At 40.2% G+C, this 12634-nt stretch overlaps 1 protein-coding gene across 1 annotated transcript in view; it reads right to left on the bottom strand.

The window, feature by feature from the left end:
* Positions 1 to 12634, bottom strand: part of LOC146476712 (protein RRP5 homolog) — a 44799-nt gene that overhangs the window by 11038 nt on the left and 21127 nt on the right. The window contains exons 27-40 of the mRNA XM_085114179.1: positions 10172 to 10341; positions 9990 to 10089; positions 9414 to 9496; positions 9176 to 9238; positions 8363 to 8489; positions 7122 to 7205; positions 6247 to 6349; positions 5718 to 5901; positions 5523 to 5582; positions 4667 to 4698; positions 3798 to 3909; positions 2514 to 2627; positions 1620 to 1828; positions 877 to 953 (exon numbers count right to left, since the gene is read on the bottom strand). Coding sequence (XP_084970305.1) covers positions 877 to 953; positions 1620 to 1828; positions 2514 to 2627; positions 3798 to 3909; positions 4667 to 4698; positions 5523 to 5582; positions 5718 to 5901; positions 6247 to 6349; positions 7122 to 7205; positions 8363 to 8489; positions 9176 to 9238; positions 9414 to 9496; positions 9990 to 10089; positions 10172 to 10341 — 1518 coding nt within the window. The remainder of the gene's footprint in view (positions 1 to 876; positions 954 to 1619; positions 1829 to 2513; positions 2628 to 3797; positions 3910 to 4666; positions 4699 to 5522; positions 5583 to 5717; positions 5902 to 6246; positions 6350 to 7121; positions 7206 to 8362; positions 8490 to 9175; positions 9239 to 9413; positions 9497 to 9989; positions 10090 to 10171; positions 10342 to 12634) is intronic.

Raw genomic sequence — 12634 nt, 5'->3', positions numbered from 1 at the left:
CAAAAAAACCTCTGCAAACACCTGTTTAATTCGGCTTTGGTTTGTTGTTCAATGGGTGTTGTAATTTCTTTTTGGGTTGGAAAACCAGTCTAAAACAAAACAAGAACCGCAATTGCTACTTTTCTTTCACCACTTTGTTTTGTTTACTTACGAACTTAAATTTGTTGCTGGTCTATCGATCGATAGACGGCACCTGTGTAGCCAATAAGATTGCGCGTTTACGTGATAGTCGGTCACTGAGGTATGCTAACGATAGACGGCACCTGTGTAGCCAATCAGATTGCGCGTTACGCGATCGGTCACTGAGGTATGCTAAAGCTTGTTATTTGTTGCCATAGCTATAGTAGCTCTGCCTTTTAGTTTGGTCCCATGTATATACTTTGTTCCAATTATTTAACTGAGGGAGCCCATTCTTTATAGGCCCGGTAGCTTCCCATGGGCTTCCTCGCCATTAAAAATAATAATAATTTGCATTTGTAACCTTTTTTATGGCAAAACAATAAACTGAAACTGAAACTTCTTATATTACTGTTTTGTATTCATATTTAACTATTCTAGACCTACCTCGTAGCGTAGAATAAGCGTTTTCCTCTCCTCTTTTTCTTTTTATGTGTGCATTTGTGCTTCAGCTTGCTTGCTGACCTGTATTTTATTGCTATTTAATACTGATGTCAACTGGCTGCCTGGCTCCGCTACCCTCTATGATTATTCCAGGCAGCCAGTACTCTAATTATTACTTTTAATATTTTCTTTGTTGCAATTTTATTTTTGAGCAAGAGTGAGTACAAATAAAGCTCCCTTCCCTTTCCTTCCTCCCTCCCTCCCTCCCTGACTTTATTGACTTGCTTTTACTAACAGTCAATCTGGACATCTCACCTCTTCGTCCGAACTGGTTCCCGCTCCTTCGTCTTCTTCCTCACTTTCACTCACAGGACTATCTTCGTGATCAGAATCTGGGGAAAAAAAATCAAATTTTGTGGTTATGTTGGCAAAGTAAAAAAGATTCATTTGTGGCCAAGAAATTAGACTGCCAGCAATCGTACTTTTTTCCTGAGATTATTACGCGCGCAAAGTGGCGGTAAAATTATGCAAATTGGCAAAGTGTTCGTCGAGCCACAGAAATTAGGAGAAGAAAGAGCCTCACAGTCTACCAAGAAATTTGCCTTTCGTTCCATTTACAATCTCCTTTTTCACGGTGATCTAAAACGAAAAACCATTGATACTACTTGAAAGAGCAACCTAAGAATTAGTAACAAGGCAAAGTTTAAGAGTCTTGTCTTTTCAAATAGCGAATCAAGATACTCTATATCCGCTATTTTATAAGACAAGACTCCTCAACATTGCCTTGTTACTAATTTCAAGGTGCTTTTTCAACCAGTGTCAATGGTGCTTCGTAACATGGCCTAAATCAAAATTTTAAAGTGTCGTGACAACGGTCTATGGCTTTTCACGTACACATTTTCAAAAATGTGCATACATTAACCAAGAAGCGTATGTCCACATAATTCCAAGTTCCCCATTCTACTTCGAAATTGATACGTATAAGTCTGCGCGCATCAATGTCAGGAACGTTGCGATCGTTAACCGACTACAAATACACGAAAAAAGGAATTGTTTACCAGTCTTGAGTCTCTTTAATATTTCATCAGTCTCATCATCCGACTGGTCACTTGACTCCTTCTCCTTCTTCCTCTTCTTTCTCTGTTCTTTCTTTTCCTTGTCTTTTCTCTCCTTTTCTTCCATTCGCTTTGGTTTTGGAGCAGGGTCGGGTCCCCCAACGTCTGTTCCCTTGAGGGACAATTCCACTTGGCCTTTGGTTGGATCAATACTGAAATGATGGCGGTAAATAAATCGGCTTAAGCCGCCATGACTCATTAGCTCGTACCATGACAAGGACGATGCCTCGTAATACATAGGTACCTTTGGGCGGTTTATGACTATGCTTGAAAAGCAGATCTTAGCAAGGACTGTTGGAATAAAAAAGAAAGCTGCTGGTAATCACGCATTTTTCAGAGATTCAGCAATCTCTGATAAATGCGTGTTTACCATTAATTTTCTTTTTGGATTCCAACAGTCCTGCCTTTCCCGTATATTTATAAAACGTCCTTAAGAAAACCGAGTTTCTCGGATCATCTCCAGATGTGCAGTAGGAAAAAGAGGCAGCGTCCTTAAAATCGACAGAAAACTCCTAATAACGGTGTTAGTGAATAGAGAAAACAAGCTAAAAAAGTAACAAGGAAGTACTACAGTGGAAACTCGATTTAACAAGCCTCTGTATAACGAAGTCCTTGATATAACGAACGATATTCTCCAGCCCGGCCTTTTACAATGTTTGGAACAGAACCTCGATATAATGAGCCAATTTTCTCTAGTCCCTTAGTACTTCGTTAAATCGAGGTTCCACTGTAATTTGAACGACCAAACCAACATAGTGAAGTTAAGGAAAACCAAAACAAATACATTTTAGTCTACAGATAATAGTCTTTACTCTTAGGTAGAACATGCCGGCTCACCTCAAAACTTTGCCCGTTACCAGCTTTCCCGAAGGAAACAGAGGCTTCCATTGCTTCACGTAATACTGTGAAAGGTTCTTTATCTGCACCCGAGCGACAATGTGACGGGCAAGGCTGAAAATTAATTATAAAACATGCAGTAAGAATTAACAAGTTTGTCATTCATTTACATGTTACATACACGTCAGAACCAATATTATAACATAAGTAAAGTAGAGCGCGCAATCCACTAGGTAAATTAAGCAGTTACTACTTCAGGATCGATACACGCTAGCGTAAGTAAGCACGGGCTCCCACCGTTACGCATTAATTTTGGCAAGAATATAATTCTGGTTTAGTGGCAGAGTTTTCTAACGTTTAGAACAAAAAAAAAAATACCTACACTGATCGAAAAAGCAGAGTGAAAATAACTGGATTATGCCAAAAAATTTTGTTCATTGATAATGTGTCTACTACAAATCAGTCACTTGACTAAAATCAAATTCTACTTCTGTGTTTGGAGTATTTTATAAAACAAACGGTAAACGGCTCGGCGCACACTATTGACCACTGTATAATGCAATTCCAGAATTTTGATTGGCTTAGCGGCCATGGTATATATCAGCCATTATACCACGCCCGAGAAATAGTGACCATTAAATTCAGTTGTTTTCTGGTTTTTCTTGCAAAGCGAAACCAGCAAGATCTGGCAATAGTTTTTGGTTGTTCTAATAAAACAATCATTCCACTCGCGCTTGTTACGAACCTCGTTGGCTATAATCATCTCAGATCCAACGCGATGGATGGATGCACTTAGGAGGTTTTCTAAGCACTCAAGAAGCTTGTGTTTTTTATTATTATTTATTTATTTATTGCTTTTTGCAACTGCTTGAGTTGCGCAGAAACTGCGATGGTCTTACACTCATTAAATACTACATCAAGGCAAGTAGTTTATTTCTTTCCAGGAATCCCCCACAGTCAGGCACCGAACCACTTGCAGTCTTAGAATCTATGGATGAGGGCGCTCAAATCTCAGTTGTTGGTTAATTTTTCAGCCACTCCTCATCTATCAGTTAATTTCACTCTCAGCTGTCAGTTAAAAAAAACGCACCATTTCTCAGCTGAAGTTCAAATTATGTCTAATTCCCAGAAATCAGTTAAATCCCATCAAGAAGATCTTATAAAAATGACCAATGCAATTCGAAGCAGAGAAAGGCGTTAAACTTCTACGTATCTTTAAGAAGCTACGACGGAAAATACATTAACTTGGTAAGCATTGTTTGACTAAATCAACACTTCTCGTACCTTACAAAAACGCCGACATCAGAGCAGCTCTTAACATAGCCTCGAATAATGTCTCCTTCTTTCAAGTCACTCAAGCTTTTGATCTCACGATCCACCTTCGTACTGTCTGAAACTGTTACAAAACCAATTCGATGTTTATTTAATCTTACTGTAATGTAGAAAGAAACATAACTTTAATCAACTCGAGACATGATGTTAACGAAACATTGCCGGATTTGTTTTGTTTTGTTTTGTTTTTTGTTTGTTTTGATAATAGAGAGATTTAGAACAACGTTTACGGCAAACGGCAAACGTGAGATCCGCGTTATGTTTTCTTGAAAACAATTACAGTGTAGTACACAAGTGAAAATACTGACATTTGATGCTAACGCAAAACTACTCAATTTTACTGAGAAGCTGAAAACAGCAAGCGGCAAACAAGGTCACGTGGTCATTTCTGCCGTATCCCTTATGCCATTTGAACCGGCGTTATTTTAAATCTCTCTACTTCGTATAGGGCGGAAATAAACTCTCTCCATTTATCTCTATCCCGCGTAACAGTAGTCACTTCCGCCCAAGATCTTAATCTCAGCTACTGCAATTCCTTCTCCACAGTGTGCCTCCATGTCTCTTTCCCCTAACGTTTGGGGCTGCGGAAGGGAATGCTAAAGTGCAATCATTCATACACTGAAAGCTAACTCAGTTCTTTCTTCTCGTGCCGTTTAGTATGCCACACTTTAAGTCTATTGTCCTTGCGTGCAATCGCTCCAATGAAAGCTTCTCGAGTCGCTATGACAGTAGCTTCGATTTTGTAGGTTTTACTGAACGAAAGGGCTAAGCTAGTTATGTAAACATATATTGATCAAAATAACACAAAGTGCTTTTAATACCTTCCTCATTCATTGTCGATGATCCCTCCGTCCTAAAATCCCAAACAAGAAAAGGAGGAAACAAAGTTAATAGATGTATTTTTTCAGTCAGTAACACAGGCAAACTTGGAAAAAGAAAACCCAAGTTCTCCCAACAGGAGTCGAACCTAACACCTTCCGATTATTTGTTTGGACGCTCTACCACTAAGCTACAGGAGACTCGTGGGTTAAACTAGGTTCAGATAACAAAAGTTCTGCATACTACTAGGATTTGAATTTCGATGAGTGGTATATTTGAAAGAAATGTGATGTTATGTTTTCAATAACTGATACATTTACAATGGAACCTCTTCTTACGGACACCTATATCAGTGTTCCAGATAACAGAGGGGTCGCAGGTCAAAAACTCGAGAAAGCTAACTTCCTGACCTGGCAAAATGAATGGTAAACTCACACCTACATGTATTGACCCCTCAAAATTCTTCATTGACTCCCTGACTTTGAAAGTTATCTGGAACACTGCTCTATAATACGGACACCTTTTTTTTTCTGAGTATGACTGTGTCGCCGACTAAAAAAAAAATCCGCTCTTTGAACAACCGGGTCCAGACTTAAAACATAACATCACATTTCTTTCAGGAAACAAAGTTGTTTAAAGATATAACTACGGTATTAACGAAGCACGAGTTCAGATGTAAAAATATCAGCGATATGTCTACATGTGAAGCGAATCCGACTAAGCTTGGTCAGAAAAACATTTTCCAGCATAGACGGAGGTTACAATAAAAGCCAATCACCACTGGTGCTGGTAATAATACTTGGAGAAAGGTATGATAATCAATAAGACATCTTGATATCTTGAGGAAGGTTTCCTCACCTGGAAGGTCGAAGTGACAGATCAAACTGATCTTTTCCTTTCGTTGACAAAACAAAGCACCTGCGTCATTGATATGACAGAAAAAGTTGATGAGTTCTTCTCAATGTAATAAATTTAAATACACAATTTACAACGCGAAATCAAAGAAATTTTAATGCACGTGATGCACGGTGGTTTTAAATTTAATCCACTTACCGAACAAGCTGACTGACTTTAAAGCCTTCCACAGGATTCTCCACAAAGCTGTCCCTAAGGTCCGTCAGAGCGATCAGGCCACATTTGTGCATGGGCAGCCCGACGAAGAGGCCTTGGGCCGGAATGACCTTGGTAACCTGGCCTATCAAGACTTGGTCGGCCTCGATTGTAAACTCAGGCTTTACTAGAAAAGCAAAAGAAAAAATTGCTTCAAAAATTTGGGTGATAACTACATATCTAAGCCTATTAGAATCTCTGTGATTTCGAAAACAACTGTGAAACCTCAAACGTATAAGCAGAACCGGTAACGGATGAATTGGAAATCCTGGTTTTCAGTAATTAGAACGTAAAAAAATATACAACATTAAAGGCAACAAGGGTCGAAGTTCTCTTCGCAGGGGCAGCGCTAGACAGTCTTACAGCTAACAAAACCTGTAACTCATAGATGATGGCGCGGATTGGAATTTTGTAAACTTGAAAGAAATTGAAATTCCCCTATAGGAATAGAACACAGGTTATTTTTCCCTACCAGTTAGTGAAAGATCCAGCAATTTTCTTTCTGTGTCCACGTTCAACACAACACACTTGTGGCCATCACCAGGCTTGAAGCGAGTCTTCAGGGACCTCAACACCTGAAAGGCACAGTTGTTCAACAAATATATCAAACATGAGAAAGACGTTTCATTTGATTTCCAAACACTGAGAAGTGTGAGAATGATGTATTATTCGGTAATGACACAGGCAAACTCGGAAAAAGAAATTTCGAGTGCTCCTATCAGGAGTCGAACCTAAGACATTCCGATTACTAGATCGGATGCTCTGCCACTGAGCTACAGGAGACTCGTGGGAGCTAAGGCCATTAAACTAGGTTCATGGGACAAACATCCTGTATACAGCTGAGTGACACATGTGAAAGAAATGTGTGTTATGTTTTAAACCTGGTGAATAAATGATAGATTTTTTTTTCACTCTGAATTTCGTTCACATATGCCACTCCAGTTTCAATACAAGACATTTCATATATTTCACTTACAAGTTTTAAAGCTCTGACTCCCCTTTAGCCCACCGCCTAACACTGTTGCACGCTCTCGTCCTTGTGCTAGCATCGAAGTTTTTTTCCGACAATTATTATTATTATTTTTTTAATTTTACTGTTTATTTTAAAGAGAATCAGGGAACGCTACCTACAATAATGCAACTTACACTAATGACCTACGATACTACTTCAGAATCTAATAATAGTACAACAAAGACCGTACTAATACTTCTTAGCATCGAAGTTGAGCTCTCTTTAAATCTCTTTCTCATTGAAATTGACCCTTTGGAACGCAGTTGACTACATTATAAATCCTATACTGTCATACTAGCACAGTCTGCCCCAAACCATAACCATATGGTAAATACCTCCAAATCAGATGAAGCGTGTAAAAGTGCAACTCTTCCATTAACAGACGGACTTGCCATCATCCACACGCAGTGATCCGACGCCTGAAAAACATACAGAGAATACCGCATCAGACCCTGACGAGCTAAACGACATCAGTTTCAGCCGCTAAATGTCCGTTGTTGGACGTACGCCTTCCCCATTGACCTCCACTGGACCACGTTTTGCGAAACACGGTGCCAGTGCTTTAGGAAACTATCTAAGTCGTCCCTCTATCTCGTCCTTGGTCTTCCTCGGTTCCTTGTGTGTCCCCGGGGCGTCCAGAACGTAATGCGGGTTATCCAACGGTTATCTGTTCTTCTCGCTACATGACCAGCCCAATTCCACTTGAGTTTGCTTATCGTTTCCATGATATCTCGTACTTTGGTTTTCATACACGAAGAAAAAAAATCACGATCGAGCTTTTCTTGAAATGTGGTTTTCATTAATCACTAAACATGTGCGGAGTAAACATGATTTAAAACATGTTTCTCCAAGAGCGATTTTCAGTTGGGTGCCGTGAAACCAAAAGTAATCACTTTGACCAATCACAACAGACGTAAACAGCGCCGGAGCCAATCAGGGCTGAGTTGTTCGAAGCATGGTTAGCGCTAACCATTGGTTAAGAGGTATTAAAACCTATAGGTTGTCATGGCATTTAACCCGGGTTAGCGCTAACCATGCTTCGAGCAACTGGGCCCAGAACGCCAAGTAACCCATGAAACCGGCGCCAAGCGCGGGAAAATGCATGCGAGCGAGTCGCGAATGGTTTTGGTTTTGTTTCGTGTGAAGGTGGCGCGATTTTTGCCAACCAATCACAGAGAGCAGTAAAGCACAACCAAAGCAAACGCAAAATTACTTTTGACATTCAATGGAAAACCGTTCTAAATATGTTAGTAATTATATTGTTTGCATTAGTTGTCTGCTTCGAACACGTTTAATGCCAGGATTTTGAAATCGTTGTAGTAACACTTATACCAAAACATTTACCTCCAACTTGCTGTTAAATTCATTCCATCACTTGTCAAGCCTTTTGGGCACGCCTCCACGTCATGTTTAACGTGGTTCGCGTGGCTTAATACATTAATGCCAACTAATACTCAGAATAAATATGTTTGGATCAAAATTCCCGCAATACACCACCTGAAGTGAACATCCAGTTCATTGCAAGACATGAGATTAAACATATTTCACCTTAGGGTAAACGCAGTATAACACGTACCGACTTCACAAAGCAATTAACTTCGTCGCCAACTTTGTACTGCTCAAGTTTCTTGTCAACCTCAAACCCTTCACTTGATTCTGCGCCCTCCATGCTCCGCTGTCCATCGCTGTTTGCTGACAGCTCACTATTCCAAATTGGTTACAAAGAAGCGGAAACTAAATACAATGTCGTCAATGTCATGTAAATGTAATGCAAGACAAAATGCAAGACATTAGGGGACTTTTACACGGTTCATTTTTACAGCGTTTTAAAGTCCAATTTCACATTACCTGTTTTACACCACTAGCAATTTTTGCCGCGATTTCACAGCAATTGGCTGCAATTTTGTATGAGAACAGAGCACCCGAAGTCCAGTCTAGGACAGTGTTTTATGCTCATACCGCATGCATTCTCCTCTCGTCCTAATAAAATCGCAATCATCGCCACGGCCAAAGTCGCCGGCTATTTGAAATCACGCTTAGAACCTACATAACAATCGTTACCAAAATTGCATCAAACATCGCCAATGCATGCAAACCTTTGAACCTTACTGCTCAACAACAGGGTATTTGTGATTGGCCAGCAGAGTCACTAAACATCATTGAACATTTGTCAGAAAGTCCAGTACAATGGTGAAAAGTCCCAGTTGAGGAGGGCAGGTGGCTGCTGTCAATCCCTGCCTATGCCCACCCCTCCCCCCCCCCTCCCAATCCTCTTCCAGGTTTAACACTGATAGATGGACAACATTTGGCAGAACTTCGAGTCAGTCAAATTTATCAATGAAGTTTGCAGGGACAGTGGAAAGTATTTTTATAAGAACCAAATCGTTACCTTGGCTTCATCGTAAGTTCAGCCACGGCCTTGGTAAAATTTCTGTGCGATATTGGTAAAAACCTGTATATGGAAGAGTAACATAACAAGCGTTATGCAAAGACAATTTACACACTGTGACACGTTGCGATGATCGTAACATTGTCAAAATATCCACAGCTTCTCGATTACAAGGAACGTACTTAGAATCAACGGATACAAACGTGATGTCAAACTGAGAGCTGTGAAGTCAACATACTTGTGTGTCTTCGTGTCCCGAAATCCAAGGATTTTAACTTGAACTTTATCTCCATTGTGGAAGGCTTTCAGTGGCGATTCTCCCTGCAAATGGAATAAATGACGACGTTCATCTTTCACGTAGGAGCACGGGTAAGTCGAACAAGAGCCACAGGTTACCCACTCGGTCGGAGCTTAACCCGGTTTCTATAGCATGAGGCAACTAGGAGCATTGCTACTCCCCGCCCCACTCTCCCTGGATGCGATGCTGGTTCATCGTTGGAGTAACCCCAACAGAATATCACAGGTAGCCATTTGTAAACCTCGGTGAAGAGAGACAAGGTGGAGAAAAGTTTCTTGTCCAACAAGAGAATACGACGGCAGACGCTAGGCCTCGAGCGAGTGCGCGTCCACTCTTCAGTCTCCTGCACTCCGCTAATTAATCCGGCTACTTTTACTTCGTTGAGAGGTATTTATCCCATTGCTCGTACTTTCCCTGTAACCTTGGACCGCCTGAGATAAAGTAACTGGCTTGTTAAGCTGTAGCCCGTAATCAACTAACACTTTAGAGGTTTAATTTGTGGATTAATATTCTCACCTCTGTTAGTTCATCACAAACATGCGTGACGTGCACCCTTCCGTGAAATTTCCCGCCGCACAAATTCACGTTCATCTGAAGATCCTTGACTGATTTGACCCTGGAAGAACGAAAAATATCCTCCTTGAGCACAAGTTAAATGGAGTTGATACTTAACCTTTTAGTTAATTTGTAATACTTACTGTGCTGTGGTTATTGCCCCTGGTACAATATTTTCCTTTTCAATGTGTTTTTCTTGAAGCGTTACCACAGGTAAAAGGCTGTCGTCCATCTTGCTTGGATTTTGAACAACCGCAGAGTATTGCTGCCCTACTACAAACCGCTTGGATGCATCTCTGATGTCATTCAAATGCTACAAACAAAGAAAACGTCAGCGCCTCAGATTGACTGATAAATGGTAGCTATATTTAACAATTATTCGCCGAAGGCGAAGTAAATATTGGTGAATATTCCCCGAGACGAAGTCGAGGGGAATATTCACCAATATTTACTGAGCCTGAGGCGAATAATTGTTTTAGTATAATTACTCAGGTGATTATCAGAGAAAAACAAGTATCGTCCGAAAAATGTCGATTTTATTTGTTTGTTTCAAATCGTCACGCGTCAATGAACAGAGACACGCAGTCTGCCGATCACATGCTCAATCGAAATCACATGCGCAATCGATAAACTGCACACGGCCTCGAGCAGAATGTTATGTATCAGTCAATTCCAAGCGCGATCATCCCCCCCCCGGGCAACCCCCGGGCATTTGACCCCTGTTCGGCTCCACATAGTGGGGCATTTGACGCGAATAGAAACCCGACCCATCGGGCATTTGACCCGTCGAAAAAATGTTGGTCAGCGGTCGCGTTTAAAAATGATTTGTATTCCATGTAAGCCATATAATACTACCATAGAGAAGCGTTCCAACAAATATATCTGAGATTGTTTTTGGCATGGCAGGGTTACATATTGCCCTTCGCTTCTCATTTTCAGTGGTATGTCCAAGTTCCCTCAAGCTTCGTTCTCGCTTTGGTTGGCGTTCGAAGCTCGACTTGTTGGCATGTCTAGGTTTCATAACATAGTGTTTTTTATTATTGTTCTTGTTATCACTGTTTTTTAACAAACCGTTCACAGTTCTACTTGTAATAGAAATATATATTCCTGAAGTGAATGTGCTTTACATTTTTTTTGTGATAAAGTTGCATGCTTTTAAATTTATAGGTAAACGTAAACGTAAATGCCCATTGTATTGCAACAAGAGATGATTATCATCCAGTTTTTTTAATCAATGCGTAAACTATTTAACAAATCATGCAGTCAAATATTTTGCGAAAAATGGACACGTATTTGCAAACTTCATGTACATTTAATATAAAAGAAAAGCGAGTATCGGTACAAATATCGTTCAACTCTCTGTTTGTTGAGTTTCGTATGTGATGTTATGCATTATCTTTAATAATAAATTGTTTTAACTTTGTGAATGTATCAATTTCGTTGATTTTTATATAAATAGAGCTAGCGAATACCAACAAAAAACCAACACGATGACTTTTCAGCCCCAACCAGTGGGGCATTTGACCTAGAAATCGGCCCATATAGCGGGGAATTTGATCAAGCATTTTTAAAAAAGTCAAATGCCCGGGGGTTTGCCCGGGGGGGGCATGATCGCTTTTGGAATTGACCCAGACATTAGTATTCTTTAACTGCCGCTTCATTGAGACGAAGCACTGACTTCTGTGAATGAATGTTGGGTTTCTCCGACCCGTTTACCAAAATAGATGGAGATGAACCAGGCTGTTTGGTGTAAAACTCGAGCCGGGATCACAAGTGTTAGCGATAGCATTTTATTGCACAATTTCTTGTTGACATGATGGCTTCGCCGGTTAACGGACGTTTATAAATTGCCCTCGGAGATAAGCTGTTTCAGGTAGGAATTAAGTCATTTGTTGGCTTCACTAAACAAGTACACGGTTGTCGCAGATGACAATATTTTGTTGTGAGGCAGTGACTTTAGATGGTGGTCGAGAGCCGCTCGAACCGACAACAAACTAGCTTTCAGATTATAAAAACTGTTTTCTTTTCTCGTCACTGAAACGTAAAACTTACAGAGACATTTATTCATCTTGTTTACTTCCATGCTTTCAAATTCTGTCTTAAACTCGTTTTGTTTGTGAAATCATTCTGTTAATAAAGAAAATCTTGCTCGAATTTAACTTAATTTGTTGTCTTCATTTTAAGTCAACGAGATCGACAACATGCAATTTACAAGGGTTTTTTATGACAATTAGCAAAATTTTCATCTCTTGCCTTCGAAAAATATCACCTCGGACTTAGCTGCATCTTTAGTGCCTTTCGGAATTGCATTTTCTTTCATCCTATTTACTTCTTTTTCAGAAATGTCAACAAATAGCTAGGCGGCCATTTTGAAAGTTAGTGCTCCCGCTATAATCACCTCGCGCGAGGTGATTATAGCAGGATATGACGCAATCCTCGACCAATCAGATCAACAGAATCTCTATAATCACCTGAGTAATTATACTAATAGACAGTAACAGACTGAACTGACGCAAGGCGCAAGGTTTTTACGCAACAGTCTGGTTTCGTAGATAACTGCGAGAATCTTTCTTCTATACAATCTTTCATCTGCAGTGCGTACACAT

This window comes from Pavona decussata, unplaced genomic scaffold, assembly GCF_977016875.1.
Source record: "Pavona decussata unplaced genomic scaffold, jaPavDecu1.1 SCAFFOLD_73, whole genome shotgun sequence".
Lineage (NCBI taxonomy): Eukaryota > Metazoa > Cnidaria > Anthozoa > Scleractinia > Agariciidae > Pavona > Pavona decussata.
The sequence above is the reverse complement of the archived record's forward strand: the minus strand, read 5'-3'. Positions and strand labels throughout refer to the sequence as shown.